The sequence below is a fragment of the Brienomyrus brachyistius genome, chromosome 5 (genome assembly GCF_023856365.1).
Source record: "Brienomyrus brachyistius isolate T26 chromosome 5, BBRACH_0.4, whole genome shotgun sequence".
NCBI lineage: Eukaryota > Metazoa > Chordata > Actinopteri > Osteoglossiformes > Mormyridae > Brienomyrus > Brienomyrus brachyistius.
In genome coordinates, this window is record NC_064537.1 from 1,262,501 (window position 1) to 1,280,856 (window position 18,356).

Genomic DNA, 18,356 nt, shown 5'->3' on the forward strand with positions numbered 1-18,356 from the left:
CTGGTGAGGAGGAGCCGCCTTCAGGATCTCCTCTCACAGCTACTCTGCTCCCGTTCAGTGGATTGCATCAGTCGCATGATACAGCATTTAGCCTCCTGCTAGCCAATCAGACCCCCTTTGGGATCTCATGCATGGTTTCCCTGCAGCATGTCGTAGGCTGACAAAATGAGGGCAGAGTTTCCACACCATATACCTGCTCTGTGGCTTCGCTCATTCAGGCTGCTAGTCCTACTTATTCATCTCAGACCCAACCTCTCTGCTTTCAGAGCCCATTTTCTGAGAAGCGGAGCACTTTGTGCAGGAATCCCCTTTATATCTGTGGCTATGCTGAGACCAACGCAGCGACACAGCTGTGAGAAAATGCTAGTGGTCATTTGGCGAAATTTCATCACCACATCGTGAAGGTAAATATCATATTTAACACGCAACACTGTACTTTCTCATGCATTTACTGACTCGTGTAACAACTATATGTAACTGATGGATTTTTCAATGCACAATTTTATGTTATGTTAATCTTACAGATTTTAACCACTGAAAACTGCTGGAAGGGTATAAAGAAATGCAGGTTTAATAGATAGTTGCTGAAAACCTGGAAGCTATTTACAGATCACTTTTGAAGAAAGCTAGTGTGAAACCTGTACGTCTATTACAATAAAAATGGTGCCTAACTAATGCCACCTGTGGCTTAAATCAGTACTAAGATTAAATGCACATGACGATTACACAGTACACAGTCAGTGGGAAAGTGAGAAGATTGCATACTGCCCTCTGGTGGTTACTTGGTGCATTTGTATAAAATTGAGAACATGACTGATTCTCTGAAAGAAAAAAAAATCAGTGCTGTGATAGAGATTCCTGTGAACAATGAAACCCACCTTCGTCATGCCCCCGCTATTAATGTCATGTTTGCCTCTTAACCCAGACAGCTGAACTCAGCGGCTAAAGTGTAGCCCCTCCAGCCGGCGCGTCTCACTGGGTAGTGGGACATGTCGGGGGAAGGAAGCTTGCTAAGTAGCCGCAAAATGCACTGCCCGGTCTGGAGCCCTCCCTTACTGGCCCAGCAGGCCGCCAGTCTGGAGCCCTCCCTTACTGGCCCAGCAGGCCGCCGGTCTGGAGCCCTCCCTTACTGGCTTAGACGTCGGCTTGCTCACTAGGGACTTTGGGAAGGGATAATGTAAAGCACTATGAGACAATGTAATGTTGTGAAAATGTTCTATACAAATAAAATTTAATTTAATTGAATTAATTAACTGTAACATTTGCTGTCAAGTGACCAAAATTTGATATTGTACCATCGACTCGTTGGATGGCCCTTGCTGTGTTTTACCACCATGCAGGGGGCTCCCCTTAATATATTTTTCCAGCGACTGACCCTACCGGTATATTTCACAATCGGTGGGTTGGGCAGCCCTGTTTGGGGTAGATAGGCTGGTCCCCACAAGAACGGCTAACTTCTCGAAGGCCAGTCCACGCCAATCGCTGCCTCATACTCCATGATTTTGGCCTCCCTGTAGATTTTCCCATATTTTTAATGACACTGTTTTCCGGCATGAAGTCAAGTATGTCCTCTGCCCTGAGCAGCCCCCTGCCCAGAGAGAAAAAGTGCAGCAGCCAGGTCTGCAATGCTGATTGGCTGCTGTGTGGCACACATGACTCCCTGGGGGCCCAGCTGCTGTGGCGCTTTGGGGGCTGGAAAAAGTGGTGATGTCATGGTCCTACAAGTGTGTTTGTCTCTAGTTCTAGTGCTGTTTGTTTGACTGATTTGTAGGTGCTGACACGGTTCATTTGTGTGTGTGTATGTGAGTGTGTTTATGTGTGTGTGTGTGTGTGTGTGTGTGAGTGTGTGTGTGTTTATGTGTCTGTTTATGTGTGTAAGTGTGTTAATGTGTGTGTGTGTGTGTGTGTTAATGTGTGTGTGTGCATTTGTTTGTGTGTGTTAATGTGTGTGTGCATGTGTGTTTGTGTGTGTGTGCCTGTGTGTGTGTTAATGTGTGTGTGTGTTTGTATGTGTGTGTGTTAATGTGTGTGTGTGTTTGTATGTGTGTGTGTGTTTGTGTGTGTTTGTATGTGCGTGTGTTTGTGTTAATGTGTGTGTGTTTGTGTGTGTGCATGTGTGTGTGTTAGTATGTTTGTGTGTGCGTGTGTTTGTGTGTGTGTTTGTGTTAATGTGTGTGTGTTTGTATGTGTGTGGGTGTGTGCGTGTGTGTTAATGTGTGTGTGTGTGTGTTTGTATGTGTGTGTGTGTGTGTCTGTTTGTGGGCACTGAATAAGGTAAACCAGCTTTTGCGCTTTGAAGTTGTCTCAAAAGCTCCATTCTGGTAGTGGAAAGACACAGTTTGCCCCGGATATGAGGCCGATTGACAAACAAATGCAGATTATCACACGCCACCACATCACACGATCTGGCCGCATACAGGCCCAGTGTTCACCCGCCCATGGAAAGTTCCGCGATTCCCGCGGGGAGGTCGGCTTTCGGCGCGTCTCGTTCCGGAGCCAAGTTTCATTTAAGCTTCTTGGGACGAGGCCCATTTGCATGTCGCGGCCTGCGAGGGGGAAAGTTTGTGAGACGCGACCGCATTACATGGCGGACAGGAAACCGACTGAGCGGAAACGACACGCCGAGACTCTGGCCCACTGGTAGGGAAAACCTGTTTGACGTCGCCTCGGATCGGCGGCGCCTCTCCTGGGGGCGAGGAAAGAAACCCAGAGCGAGCTGCCAAGTGAGGGGGCGGCAGGGTGCGAGAGCAGACACACACACACACACAGATACATGGGGTATCACAGTGCGAGAGCAGACACACACACATACACACACACAGTTACATGGGGTATCACAGTGCGAGAGCAGACACACACACACACACACAGTTACATGGGGTATCACAGTGCGAGAGCAGACACACACATACACACACACACAGTTACATGGGGTATCACAGTGCGAGAGCAGACACACACACACACACACACACACAGTTACATGGGGTATCACAGTGCGAGAGCAGACACACACACATACACAGATACATGGGGTATCACAGTGCGAGAGCAGACACACACACATACACACAGATACATGGGGTATCACAGTGCGAGAGCAGACACACACACACATACACACACACAGTTACATGGGGTATCACAGTGCGAGAGCAGACACACACACACACACACATACACAGATACATGGGGTATCACAGTGCGAGAGCAGACACACACACATACACACAGATACATGGGGTATCACAGTGCGAGAGCAGACACACACATACATACACACAGTTACATGGGGTATCACAGTGCGAGAGCAGACACACACACACACACAGATACATGGGGTATCACAGTGCGAAAGCAGACACACACATACACACACACAGTTACATGGGGTATCACAGTGCGAGAGCAGACACACACACACATACACACACACAGTTACATGGGGTATCACAGTGCGAGAGCAGACACACACACACACATACACACACACAGTTACATGGGGTATCACAGTGCGAGAGCAGACACACACACACATACACACACACAGTTACATGGGGTATCACAGTGCGAGAGCAGACACACACACACACACATACACACACACAGTTACATGGGGTATCACAGTGCGAGAGCAGACACACACACAAGTGCAGAGACACACAGGGGTGTTACACTGCAAGAGCAGACACACAAGCACACAGACACACAGGAGCATCACAGTGTGAGACCAGACACGCACACACAAACACAAAGAGGCCTCTTCCTTTGCTGTTGCCATGGAGCCTCCTACAGGTATTCCAGCATTCCCGGCAATCCCACCCACAAGTACTTCCAGCTCAAACACACTCAGCACTCTGGCCGCTACCCTCGTGCTCTAAGTGTTCTCAGATGTTGACAGGATCTTTCAGCACAGCTCTGCACTGCTGAAGTTATACTACCCACCGCTGCTGCATTTATCCTACTCACTGCTGCTGCAGTTATCCTTCCCAGTGCTACTGCAGTTATCTTACCCACTGCTGCTGCAGTTATCCTATCCAATGCTGCTGCAGTTATCCTACCCACTGCTGATGCAGTTATCCTACCTACTACTGCTGCATTTATCTTATCCACCGCTGCTGCAGTTATCCTACCCAGTGCTACTGCAGTTATCTTACCCACTGCTGCTGCAGTTATCCTACCCACTGCTGCTGCAGTTATCCTACCCACTGCTGATGCAGTTGTCCTAGCAATTGCTGCTACCTTTTCACTACTGATGCTACCTATTTGAGTCATAATTTTACCTATTTTAATTCACTCATTCTACTCAGTATTATTAATACATTTTATGCATGTTTTCCCACCCACTGTACCTTTATCGTAATTATCACTGCTGTGCAGAGTCTTCCCATCCAGATTCTTTTCTGGATCAGAGTTGTCACCAAATTTCACTGCATGGGTTTACGATGTCAATAAAAAAGCTTGAGTCTTATGTTTTATGATACTTGTGTCCAGGGGCCACTATGGCTGGCAGTCAGCCTCCCTCATAGTGAACAAGTCTCTCCGTTGTGGACACTGCAGTATTCTGCTTCATGCCGGTAGAGGAGTAGACACATTGTTGAAATGTAACAATGGTAATGGTCACAAGGTGTGAATGCATATAAAAGCCAGTATGGATTAATTTCATATGATGATCATTGTACAGTTAATCATTATATTATATGTTACGGATGGGCATGGTGAAGGATACAATTTGTGGCTCACAAAAAGGGGCTTTAATTACTCAAAAATAGGAAAACAAGAAATAAAGAGGATCACAAGAGGTCAAAAACAAAGCAGGTAAAGAAGAAGTAAGGAAGGGAGCAACACAGGAAGACCTCGAGCAGGACAGCAGCAAACACAGGGCAAGTAGAGCTACAAACACGCAATGAGCATATCATGTGTGTGTGTGTGTGTTTATGTGTGATAGGTGAGCATAATCACAAATTAGTACAGACACAAACACTAGCATAGACTTGAGACATTGGCACTGAAAATAACTACTAGCTAAACAACTGTAGGGGTAACAGGAAAAAATCATACAAAAACAAGGACCTATGCTAACAATACAAGAGCACATTACAGAGCAGGAAACAACCAATAAACAAACAGTCCAATGTAGTCAAGACTGGCTTCTGGCCAACATTGAGCTCTTGACAGTAGGGTATGACTGAACCAGCACTTAGGGCATTGAGGCCCACAGTGGCCTGGGGCACAGGAGAGCTCATTAAGGAATTAAACAAACCGGGGAAATAACGGGGACAGAATGAGTAACGACACTCCCTGGGGCACACAGGGAAATGACACACGGACCAGGGCAAGACAGGGACTGATCCTGACAGTTGTTATTCTGGGCTGAGTTACACTCTGGGGAAGGTTGTGTGATTTAGTGATGCACCCACATTTTTGTATTACTTCGATGCTGGCATCAGTAGCAACTGAAAACATGCCTGTGCCAAATGTTTGGCTTTACTGTGAGTGTCTGCACACTGCCGGTCTGCACACACAGCATATCGCATCTGACAACGGAGGCGGTAACTCTGTCTATGTGATTTACAGGGTTCCAGGAACCATTCCCATTTTTTCTGTAAGTACCATAATGGTTTCATGATTAAATAATACATAAACAGTTAACACACATGTGTAAATACTACATCTGCGTATTCGGACACTTTATGTGCTACATCAAACATATTGCCAATGTAGGTCTTTACAACTCAGTGGCTTTGCAGATTATGGGCTACCTCCAATACATCATCTGTCAAGGGACCCTTAAGTCTTTAAGAAATATCTTTAAGAAACACTTCAAGACAAATGGGTTACTGGAATATGTTTATTAACCAGATACCACTCCGTGTTCCCAGAATGTTCTTAATTTTCCACTTTCTGATGACATGAACAGCACTCTTATTAGGTTCTTAGTTTATTTGGAAGATGTTGTGTAGCTCATGCTCCAACACTGCTTATAGCTGTACTGTACCTGGGCATTCATTGGAAGCTCAGTCTAACTAAATTAATCGACTTCTTTGCCTCACTTGTATGTTGCTTTGAACAAAAGTGTCTGGTAAGTTAAATAATTACAGATTATGTAAGGCCAGAGTCAGGATGTGTCCAAACCAAAGCAAGACAGAATCTGATTCTTCATGGATAGGTTATCTAATACACACAAGTCCTGCAATCTGCGGTTATGCCCTGAAGAAGTCTGACATCACTCTCTGTAGACAGGATGTGACTTGTCATTTTTTGCATTGTTAGTTGTTTAGCAGATGCTGCAGTGCAAAGTAACATATTTCAGAGAACAGTGTCAGCCGGTCCCTGATGTAACTGGGGGCCAGTGGTGAAATCACTTTGCTGACTTAGGGACTTGAACCAGTGCCCTGCCAATCATGGACACAGCATCCTAAACCACGGAGTCATGCAGCACCCCCTCTTCAAAACTGGGCTAAATGCTATCTCAGAAAATATGTGACAATGATTTGGAAGTGAACGGCTTCCACATCCATTACAGCTTCACAGAAGCACTCGTTTGACATTGTCAACATTCATAATTTATTTGCAAAAATATATAATAGAAAGATACTTTTTTGGAGGAAATACATTCAAAAATATAGCTTGAGACAAAGGCTATTCCTATGTAGTGAGTGTCTGAGAGGCATTTCAGACAAAACTTCTGGAGATCTTTGGGGAAAAGGCACCACAAGAGCTGCCACCCCAGCGTCCCCTGTGGTTTGCGAGCTAAAAGAGGCCGGAGCCCTTCTGGCACTGAGGCAGCTTCCCACATGGCGATGCTCAGCCAAGCCAAGGCTCAGCACAGCCAAGGCTCAGCCAAGCCAAGGCTCAGCACAGCCAAGGCTCAGTCAAGCCAAGGCTCAGCACAGCCAAGGCTCAGCAAAGCCAAGGCTCAGCAAAGCCAAGGCTCAGCACAGCCAAGGCTCAGTCAAGCCAAGGCTCAGCACAGCCAAGGCTCAGGAAAGCCATGGCTCAGGAAAGCCAAGGCTCAGGAAAGCCATGGCTCAGGAAAGCCAAGGCTCAGCACAGCCAAGGCTCAGGAAAGCCATGGCTCAGCGAAGCCAAGGTTCAGCACAGCCAAGGCTCAGGAAAGCCAAGGCTCAGCACAGCCAAGGCTCAGCACAGCCAAGGCTCAGGAAAGCCAAGGCTCAGCACAGCCAAGGCTCAGCACAGCCAAGGCTCAGGAAAGCCAAGGCTCAGCACAGCCAAGGCTCAGCAAAGCCAAGGCTCAGCACAGCCAAGGCTCAGGAAAGCCAAGGCTCAGCACAGCCGAGGTTCAGCGAAGCTAAGAATCAGCAGTGCCCTCAGCACCCACTCTGGAGAAATGGAAGCAAGGACCTTAGACACTGGTAACAGGCCGTGGAATCCGACGGCGACAGCCGGTGCGTAACTCTGTCCTGTGTGGTCCTACAAAGTGCCTTATGGATATTGTTCCACAGCAATGGGCTTCGCATCATACACAGAAGAAAAAAGAGGTTAGTTCTCTGATAAGTGTCTTTGGTGGGACACCTCAACATTCTCCAAATGGCAGATATGTCAAGGTGGCCTCACCAACAGGCTTTTTAGTGATGTTTGACATTTTACTTAAAATAATTGGAAAAAGACCTTACAAAGAAACGTGACACTAAAAAGGAATGTACTGCAATATAAATGTTTTGCAGACTCATCATCTTGGATATAGAAATTCTGAGCTTACTATAAGGATTGGTTCAAACTAAATAAATAAATAAATAAATAAAAACAGGCATTGGCAACAAGAAAAGGTTCTGTTCAAATCTATATTCCAGTTTGTAAACCTGGTTTATCACTAACATTTCAATGAATGAATAAAGTTTGAGAACTAGGAGTTTAATGGGGTTTGCTAGGGCTTGGGTTCAAGTAAGCAGGCCTTAGGGAGATGCTGGACTTTAGTTAGCTAGGAGTTTTAACAGGGTTTTTATAGGTGCACCCCAGGGAAGCCGTAACGTGTCTCGTTAAAAGGCTTCTGTGAGATGGGTTCCCATAAATGTTGCGAATTGAGTGGTGTTGATGAGAGCAGGAGGAGCACAGGTGACTTTCAGTTCATCGTCTTTCCCCAGCGGCACCTGTCGTCCATGGAACCCCGTGGTTATTTCATCAGATTTTTTGGTGAGGGTGAGGCTTATGAGAACCGTATTGGACTTCTTAACGTGCACAGTGTAGGTTAGGTTTGCAGCATGAGACTGCAGAGTGACTTGGATATACAGGAAGTAGCGGCCATCCTTGGCTATGACTGGCTGAATGCCATTCTCTGACATCCAAGGGATTTCACCCATGGTCTGGTCGGAGCCTACAGAAAGAGAAGTCCATTGCTGATCCAAGCATTCACACTCTTGTAGGGCAATCCTGGACAATATAAGCAATAAATTCTTCTTGTGTAGAAGCCCATTGGTGGGCCATTAAATAGAACAAACATTAGGAGATGCCTTCATTTTGGAAGGAGACAGGCAGAGCATAGACTGGGCCTATTGCTTGTTAAGATAGAGACTCTAACAGCTGGTGAGCTGTGATGGGCCCAATGCATTTATCTAATGCAGGAGTGTGTCCTACCATGTTTCAGAAAATTCACAAGGAACTGTTGAGTTGTGTTCGCTGGCTCGCAGAGACAGGGACTCCTGGAAGCATCCTGCAGTGGAACAGTTGAATGGCAGCACAACAGTTATTTCTAAATGCCTGGAAGTTGCTTTCACTGGATATCCTTACCTATTGCCAGTTCACTTATTGTGCCCAGATAAAGGTTCATATCGCTTCTGTCTTTTATAACTTCTGCTCTCTGCCCTGCATCCTCTACATTCTTCCTGTGGACACTTCTACTTACATCACTGAGTATTTTTTTGGGTGAAAACTCAAAATGTGACCCTCACCCTACAAAAAAACACTTGTTACTAGGTTCCTTGACCTCTAACACTAATCATGCTGCCTGGGTTCTAAATTATGATGATATTTATTCTTCAATTTTCATCATAGCTTCTCGACGTATATCTATAGTTTTCTAACTCAAGGAACAGATACCATGTACAGCACACATGTGTAACAACAAAAAAGTCGTGGAAGTCATTCATACAGATTCATACATGGGACTGCAAAAGGTTAAAAACTGCGTACAAAAAGAGAATGTGGGAGTGAGGATTCGTCTTTCTGTGGCAAGGGAGGCATGATGGAACAAAGCCACAGCACCTCAGGGGAATGAAACACAAATCTAAAATGAGACAGAGCTTCCAGTCCATGCTGTACTTTCAAGACTGCGTGACCATGGCGAGTTTCTAATGGCCATTTCCTGCAATCTGCTTTCAACACTCAATTTGACATATTTATTAAGTTTTGCCTGAATATATGACACAATAGATCTTGCTGAGAAGAACGGGAGTGCAGAGACCATAGCTGGGCTGGGAGGAGGCTATCTGTCTACGTCTTACTGCCACCCTGACAACTGGACACACTCTTCAGTGGTCTGTTCTCAGTTCCCTCTTCAGGGGAATGAGCTGTCACTGCAAACTGGGAGCCAGGGCCATTTACGCCTCCCCAGACCGCAATTACGCATCAAAAAGCTCGGTTTTGGGAAGTGTGCAGATGGATTTACGACATTGTAAACAAGTGTGTGTGTGTCTGTGTCTGGATCATATATATAATACGTTTTGGGGACCAAAAGTACCCACAATGTAATAAAAACCAGTTATTTTGACATTGTGGGGACCATTTCAGTCTCCACAAGGGGAAACTCATTTTTTAGAACTATCTATGACTGCTATCAAAAAATTACAAATGCCAAAAGTCTTGTGTTTTGTTGGGTTACTTACTGTAGGGTTACGGTTATCATGGTTTGGATTAGGGTTCTTCCTACAGACATAAATGGACAGTCCCAATAAAGATAAGAATAGGTAGGACTGTGCGTACGTATGTGTGTGTGTGTGTGTGTGTGTGTGTGTGTGTGTGTGTGTGTGTGTGTTATTTGTGGTGCAGATTATGAGCTCAGATGACAGTCCATCTGTCCACACCATTTTCAACAACTCATGCATCCATGCATGCTAAAGAACGAGGCCCAAACAGAAGACACGCCAGATGAAAAGCTCTGAAGGCCCCATTTAATACAGCTAACATTTTTCAGAAAGTTGGCTCACACAGTTCTTTCAGCAGTTCTGGGTTTTATGTTCCTTGCTCAAGAACCCAGCAGTGACATTGGTCTGCCAGCACAATGATTTTAACCAGTGGCCTTCTGATCATAGCTACAGCATCCTAATTTGCCAAGCCACCCCCCTCCCTCCAATACCATCAGCAACCTTTCTGCCAGCCTGCTTCAATCAGAAACCATCTACCCATCAACCAGTTCAACCATCGTTTGTCCATTAGCCATTTCAACTGTCAATTTGTATCTGTATTTGGTTATCCATCACCCTGCTCTTCCACCAGCCTCTCATTAACCCGAAAGGTTTGTATCCAACAGAATCTGTTTGACAGCAGGTCTTCTGTACAAGAGTTCAGCCACTCTCACTATGCAATAGTAAAAATTTTTTTGGTTTTCAGCCACGCCGGATGTCAATCATCTTGCCAAGAGCCACAAATACTGCATGTAGTCAGTGAACCTCGAAACATGATATCTGTAAGAGCATCTTTGACAAGGGACACTGGACTTGTCCACTGACCAGAGCAGAGACCATTCATCATGAGTCTCTATTTAACATTACTAGCCAGCAAATCACAAACTTATAACTGGTTTCAGTTAGGTCCACCTACCAATATCAACCCTGTTATATGGAGCTCCAAACAGTTTCCAGCAGTCCTTGTGAGTCCATAGACTGCGCAGAGGAGATGTCATTACCAGCATGTAGGTTGGAGCCTTCGAGGTTAAGCAAATGTCAACTATAAGGTTTCAAGCTCAAAAGCCAGGAGGGAGACAGTTGCTGGATCCAGCTAAGGTGGTTTCCCAAGTAACCACCAGAAATAATCAGATGTGCAGATGGTTTGTGGAGAAGCTTCTCAAACCACAGCTGACACACCTGATACACATTCCCATTTAGCTACAAGAGCTGCTGCTGAAGTGTTAGCGTTAATGTCTGGCCAGTGAGAGACTCTTAAGCACCCAGCACTGTTGCTGCAGTGGTACCATTCAAAACTTTCTGGTTCCCATGCCCTGTGTGCGCCTCTCTGTGGCTGATCTCGGGAATTTCCTGCTTGGGATCAAGAAAGTATATCTATCCATAGATGAATTATAAGGACAAAAGAGCCATTTGCAAGCCATGATGTTTGCGCCTGGCATCATTGTTACGTAGCCCAGCTCGCACCTTTAACCAAAGTGAGAATGGTTACTGTGCTTAGCCTTCTCGGGATGTCCTGTGCTATCACCCACAAAGGCTGCCTGCAGCCAAGCGCTCTGTCTCGCTGGGGGCCTTACCTGCATGGGCCAAGCCAAGATGAAGAGGAGAGCCAGGGTGATGGCCTGGGCCAGGGAGAGGAATGTAACCCAAAGCATGAGGGTGTTGTTCAGGCACTGATGGCGAGCCAGCGCCTGGTGAAGTGCCGTTTCCGTGGACGACATGTCACAGGAGTGAGAGAGACAGAGGGACGGACCTCAATTCTTCTTCTCCTTTTTTCTCTCTTTCGTAAGAACGGCTGAGAGAGTGAAACGTGCCTCGGCTTCCTCCCCGCCGCTGTCAGTCTCCGTGAAAAAACCTCTTCCTCAGCTCAACCGCCGGCTGTGTCAGCAGAAGCCTGCGATCCAGGTGCGCGTCCCTCTAAATGCAGACCTCGCCGAGGTCTGTCGACATCGCTGCGCGGACGTCGGAGGAAAAGGCGGGACGCTGAAGCACCAAATAGGGTCTCACCCCCGCAGATATGGATCTCGGTGTGTCCGATTCAGTCATGCCATGATGTCATGAACAATCAAAGGGAGAATCACGACACAAATGGAGAGGTGTGACACGCATTTTTGTTTGTGAGCCGCGTGTTGGTGGGGCCTGGAAGATTAACGGTCTTTGTTGCGGTACGCGGCCTGCCTGCTGTGTGCTCTACGGGGACGGTCCACGGGACGCTGTCACATAGCAATTTCTGCTTCTGTTTAAACCCAGCATATCCGCACCCCCATGGGGAGCAGACCAATCCGAATGCTGCTTACCTGCATCTCCCATCTCACACAGCCCAAAAAAACAAAACCCTCTCTTGTGCTGAAAGGAAGTAGGTGTGATGTTTCCACCAGTGTTCTCCAGTTCTTGATATGAACCATACCCCTTCGTGAGAGCCGCTAGTGAAATCAGAACTGCTCCAGGGTTAACCCATGCTGGTTAGGTCAGCTAGGCAGAGAAAAGGATCATTATGTCATTCTTTTGTTTCTCATCATCCATAACTGGAGCATTTTGTTCTGTTCAGATTGCTGGTTTTTCCAGAAGGTATAGGGTTTGGTTTTAAAAATGACAACTAACATCCATCCATACATCCATCGATCCATCATCTTCCGCTTAATCCGGGGTCGGGTTGCAGGGGCAGCAGTCTCAGCAGGGAGGCCCAGACTTCCCTCTCCCCGGCCACTTCATCCAGCTCCTCTGGGGGGATCCTGAGGCGTTCCCAGGTCAGCCGAGAGACATAGTCCCTCCAGCGTGTCCTGGGTCTTCCCCGGGGCTCCTCCCAGTGGGACATGCCCAGAACACCTCCCCAGGGACAACTAACAGCGAGTTGGAATTGCTAACAAAGCAACAAGAACAACAACAACATTATTAATAATAATAATAATAATAATAATAATAATAATTTTGTTGCTGAATAACTGGAATATCTGAGGCAGAAATAAAACATATTTGCTCTCATTATCACGCCCATAATGTCTCCAGGCCACATTTCTTGTAAATCACAGGTTTTGGCAGCAAGCAGGCAGAAGAACAGCAGGGCTGAGGCTGATAACAGGATAATGTGGGTGTTTATATGTGTGTCTCTGTGTTTCTGTGTACGTTTGTGACTGTCTATTTCTGTCATTCATGGGAGGCCGGAAATCGCTAGAAACAAGAACATCAAGGGCAGGGGGCAGGTCCTGTGGGCTTGAGGCTACAGTATCATCACTTTATATCATTCTGCCGCTGCGCTTATGGGCAGTGGGGCTGGATCTGTAAACAAAATTTCCAAATGAAGTCAGAGCTGCGGCTTCTGTCAGGGACTTTACAGAATCGCCCCTGTAAAAGCAGCTGGCTGATAACGAAGCCCTCTGGATGGCAGCCAAGAATAAAATGCCTTTAGCTTTTGGGTCTTGATGATTGCACCAGATATTTCCAAAGTGCTTTTGTCTTCACTAAAGGTTTTTCCCCCCATGGAGGTGCTCAGTGGTGTCCAGAATGTCATGTACACTGATAAGCCAGTTTACTTCATGGGCTGAGGGGCCATTTAGGAGTGTCATTTGATGTGTCATTTGATGTGTCATGTGATGTGTCATGTGATGTGTCATGTAATGGCTGCTGTAAGAAAAGTGCAGGTCGATTCCGAAAATTAAAATCATTCATATTCACATCCAATAATGTTCAGTAACATTTAATTGAATAAGTTCAACAGAAATGTCCCTTAAAAAGATCTGCTCATACCTTTAGAGAACCTTTGCCTAAACAGACCTTCCAAAGAGGAGATTCTTGTTAACAGGTTTGAATATTGTTATGTGAATAAACAAGGCAGGGTGAAGTACATGGTGGCGTGGAGGTCCCAGTGATGGGAGCTCACTTACTCCACAGCTGGCGGAGACGCCATCGTGTGGAGGTGTCGCTGTGCCAGAGCTCACGAACCTGTCAGGCTCAGGGAATCAGGGTCTGAGCATCTTAGGCATGTTTGTGTCTGACCTGAACTAGAATAAGGGCTGTCATTTTAGGAGCGACGGAATTACTTTAGTTTTCCCTTTTCTTTGAGCCCAGAACACGACACCCAGGCAAATGTCACCAGCGTAAATGACCAAAGGCTGTGATGTAAAGGTTGTGTAAAAGCTGTGATGGCTTTAGAAAATGCAGGGCAGTTTATCCCCATAAATGAATTATTATTCTTTCACTTTCCAGTACCTCACTTACCGCAGGCATGTCCACATATGACCGCACCTGAATGGCTTAATGTGTTCAGCCCAGAGGTCCAACAGGTCCTACAAGAACATCTCGCACTATTACCTAAGGGGACCTGGTCACACTGCCCCAACTGGGAAGCGTGATCACAGAAGCCGCGTCTTCATAACAAACGGGAACCCGGGTTGTATGACCCTTTGAAGGCAAAGATGGACAGAAGTGACAGGTGACATGCTAGAATCAGATGTTCTTTGTGTTTTTCCTTTCTTATGTACCAGTTTAGTGCATTTTATTACTATATTTAAATGTATTTAGTCAATGCTTTAATCGAAAGTGACGTGTTTTTTCTGAGGAAACAGGGTCGGATAGTGCCTGCAGTAACTGGGTCTTGTTAAGGGTCTTGATCAGGAACCCAACGATGAAATAATTTCGCCAACCCTGTGATTTGAGTCAACCTCTGCTGATCAGGCTGTCTGCTAGCCTCCTTCAATCACAGTAGAACCATCGACTAATGAACCTCGACACTTTCTCCGCAGACAGGCACACTGACTCAGGGAGCCATGTTCAATGAAATCCCCCAAACAGGTACCTTTACCTGAAACAAAACGCAGTCTTGGCCATTCTCACATGCAGCAAATCATTTTTCATGGAATGGTTCGAGTCCAGGGGCGGCATGGTGGTGCAGTGCATAGCACTGTTGCCTCACACCTCTGGGACCCGGGTTTGAGTCTCCGCCTGGGTCACGTGTGTGGAGTTTGCATGTTCTCCCCATGTCGTAGTGGGGTTTCCTCCAGGTATTCCGGTTTCCCCCCACAGTCCAAAAACATGCTGAGGCTAATTGGAGTTGCTAAATTGCCTTTAGGAGTGCATGTGTGAGTGAATGGTGTGTGAGTGTGCCCTGCGATGGGCTGGCCCCCCATCCTGGGTTGTTCCCTGCCTCGTGGCCATTGCTTCCGGGATAGGCTCCGGACCCCCCGCGACCCAGTAGGATAAGCGGTGTGGAAAATGGATGGCTGGTTCGAATCCACCCCTCCCCCCCCAAGAAATAAAACCACCCAACTTCAAGTCACTTGTACCAGTAATTTACCAGCATGGATGTCAGAACCAGTTCCCGTATGCCATGCCATTCCATTCCCAGCATTTTAAATCTTCTTGTCTCCGGCCCCAGTGTTTAGTTCACTGTTATGGCTGACACCAGCCCCTCACAGAGTCCTCATTATAAGTGTATATATGTGTTTAGCCTTCCGCTGCTCCCAGTCCCCCAAAGTGTTTCCGTCTATGTAGGTTAGCCCTTTGTCTTCTCGTTTGTCCCTCCTTCCCCTCGTTTTAACCCCTCGTGACTCTTGTTTCTGGTATCGTGTATGTTTGGTTTGTTTGAATAAGGTCCCTTCATTGTTTTAAAGCTGCATCGAGGATCGTCACTCTGTCCCATCCTCCACTCATGACCACAGGGTAGCTGCTGAAACACTTACTGCTCAGGTGCAGTGTAACCACATGGTTTTGCAGTTACAGATCTACTGCACTGCCGCCTTGTGTCCTGGCTCCTTGGTGGCTCCACTGCAGCAGTGGATCTCAAATCTCCCCAAACACATTGATCATGAGCCGTGACGTCTTCAGACACAATGAGATTCACAGAGTGCATCGCTAACAGTAAGATATGTTGAGCACATTGTCAACGAAAACCCATAACAATGACTGTGCTCAGAAAGAAAAATAGCACTGTTATTATTTTTTTGATGTCATGCTTTCATAAGCCAAACTTTAGCAGATGCCTCCCAACATCCCCCACAGAGTTTGTCTGTTGTCACAGCACCTGTCTATGTTAACCACCCACCAGCTTTTTTTCCAATACACATTTTCCCCTGTGTGTATGTCAGGGGGAGTCCCAGCCATGCAGGGGAAGCCCAAGTCGTCATAAAGTGATATCAAGTATCAAGTACTCAGCCTTGACTATATACAACCTTCCTGTCTTGGGTAATTAAAGGCATGAAAGCTGTTCTGTTTTCTTTTGGTAGTAATTAAAATGGCACATGACAATTTACTAAGTCATACTGTGTCATTTGCAGAAGTACCCACATGATTCGGCAATCGTGCGGTTATTTGGGAAGGGCAGGATGAGAAAGCAGGAAGTGCTTGAAGGTGCAACAGGAACACACTTAACATTCTTATGACTATAAGAGAATTTCTCAAAACATTTCATACATGGAGCACAACGCTATATTTTAGCTGTGAAAGGCTATAATTCACCCAAAACAATTAACTTATTGAAGAAAATTGAGGAATACAGGGTTAGAATCCCAGTAGAATAGGGGTTAAAGGATTAGAGTCCCTTACTGAGAAGGTTACATTGACAGCCACATGGGGATGGAACCTCCAACAGTCCAAGAGGGATTCCCTGTGGGAGCAACAGCTCAACTGGCTGCTGGTGGACAGGTTGCAACCAGACATCAAGAAGATGACCTTGATCACCTATATGGGATTGGACAGAGCACAACCTGATAGAGTTCCTGCATCACATGTATTATCTGGAAAAGACCTACAAGGCCCAGAACGGAAGGAAGAAAAACCATCTGAAGATAAACGTATCATGGCCCCACTGTCCTATTTCCCCAAGAAGCAATGGCATGGAAGAGGAAGTGAGAGACCGAGGGCAGGTAGAAGGAGAAGGATGGATCCAGGGTTAGGATTTAGTGCTGCACTCTATAGGTCTCCCCCAGAATGTTGTGAAGTTTCCTTTGAGTGATGCAATGGTACTCAGCATGTGCATTCCAGCAGTGCGCTGTACTGAACAGCCCATCTCAGCTGAGGAGGCCCAGACAGAGAACTGAAGAAGACTGTTAGAAGTGTGAGGGTGACAATGCATAGGGCAACTTTTTGAGCAATGTTGGTGGGCACTTTCCCATTGATACTGGGCAACAAATTTCTCTTTGAAATCTTTTATTGGCAGGGGGTAATTTTTCTGGGTCATCCAGATCCTGATTGAAAACTTCCTGGGAAAAATTTGAAAATTTGCTCAAATGGATGCCTTGTGACATTCCATCGGATGTTTGTGGGACATGAGTGTGTTGACTGAAAGCCAGGATAGAAATCACCACTAGCATAAAATTCAATTTCTATGCAGGAGGAGCACAGTGGTAGCCGTACTCCTGCCTGACTCGAACTACCTGGGCAGACACCTCATGGGTAGGCAAACACACGCAAGTCTTCCTGGCATCCCAGAAAGGGTCGATTTGGAGCCTCCAGCATTACTGGGAGCAGGGTGGCAGATAATCTATGGACGAAACATAACACTGATTCCTGTGGATCAAAAGGTTTGCCATGGGGGCAAGTTGGGGGGGTATTACTGAATAAAATGCAGACATAAGATCATTGTGGTAAATATGTATTCTTTATTGTTTAGTGACAGCATGTTCCCTCTTTGTCTATGGAGGTAAACAAACAATAATTATATGAATTATTTCATGTTATAAATTTTTTTTTGCAGTTGCCTATGTGCAGTGCTTCACTCAACAATGTAACAGCAGGCTCACTGCACTGCACACAGCTTAAACTGTGTACGTGACTCAGCTACGCAGGTTTGTTGAAGGAAGTGAGTCTCTCATGGTGTATGAGGCCCTTTCACAAAAAAAAACTGTTAAGGGTGCCATGGAATGTTTTTTTTTTTAATTGTTCTGTGGTGCCTTCATAAAAGATAAAAAGGTCCAGAACTGGTTTTACAGGCCCATTTATAGCCCTATAAATAGCCCCTAGAATGAAATTCGCTATTTCCCCTTATTTGGTGGGCTCATTAAAATGTTCATGGGATAAAGGAAACCATGAATTAAAGAAATGTTTTATCTGATCTGAATTTCATAATGTTTCTTCCCTTCCTCTGCCTACAAATATATCAGTAAACATTAGAATACAATTGCCCTTGACTACCATACAAGTTTAAGAACATCATTTTTAAAATAATTTCAAAACTGTTTCAAACTGTTTCAAACATGTCAAGAATTAATAATACTGCATTTTACTTTTTAATAAACATATGTAACGACATACACGAAGCGGGGAAGGATGAGGCAAGAAAACTGGAAAAAGTGGGATTTATTGAAGGGAAAAAACAGGGAGACGCAACGAACATTAATGCCGGATCTGACTCAGACGGACTTCGATGTGGACTAAATACAGGAAACAAGTTGAAATAACAAGAAACAGCTGGACACAATAAGGGAAGCACACGTGGATGATCGGGGGCATGGCACACACGAGGACTGGACGTGCAGGTTATGACAGAACCAATCCCCCTCAAAAGCA

The 18,356-nt window shown here is 45.8% G+C and overlaps 1 protein-coding gene and 1 long non-coding RNA gene across 6 annotated transcripts in view; one reads left to right on the forward strand and one right to left on the reverse strand.

The window, feature by feature from the left end:
* Positions 1–1,178, forward strand: part of LOC125741773 (uncharacterized) — a 2,083-nt gene extending 905 nt beyond the window's left edge. For 4 of the 5 annotated variants that reach the window (XR_007397850.1, XR_007397851.1, XR_007397853.1 and 1 more), the window contains exons 2-3: positions 267–404; positions 525–1,178. This is a non-coding gene — a long non-coding RNA (uncharacterized LOC125741773). Of the gene's footprint in view, positions 4–266; positions 405–524 lie in introns of all 5 variants that reach the window. The other variant, XR_007397854.1, reaches the window with a different exon arrangement.
* A 4,659-nt stretch (positions 1,179–5,837) lies between these two features.
* tnfsf18 (TNF superfamily member 18) lies at positions 5,838–11,778 on the reverse strand. The gene is made up of 3 exons (XM_049013087.1): positions 11,435–11,778; positions 8,596–8,671; positions 5,838–8,335 (listed from the first exon to the last, which is right to left on the reverse strand). The coding sequence occupies exons 1-3, from the start codon at positions 11,576–11,578 to the stop codon at positions 8,001–8,003; spliced, it is 555 nt and encodes a 184-aa protein (XP_048869044.1). The 5' UTR covers positions 11,579–11,778; the 3' UTR covers positions 5,838–8,000.
* Between the last annotated feature and the right edge of the window lie 6,578 nt (positions 11,779–18,356).

Excerpts from the sequence above, each read along its gene's own strand:
- tnfsf18 (XM_049013087.1), bottom strand. The coding sequence starts at position 11,578 with ATGTCGTCCACGGAAACGGCACTTCACCAGGCGCTGGCTCGCCATCAG. Across the intron at positions 8,672-11,434 it reads TCTTGGCTTGGCCCATGCAG|GATGCTTCCAGGAGTCCCTG; the intron begins GTAAGGCCCCCA and ends GTTCCACTGCAG. Across the intron at positions 8,336-8,595 it reads TGTGAATTTTCTGAAACATG|GCTCCGACCAGACCATGGGT; the intron begins GTAGGACACACT and ends CTCTTTCTGTAG.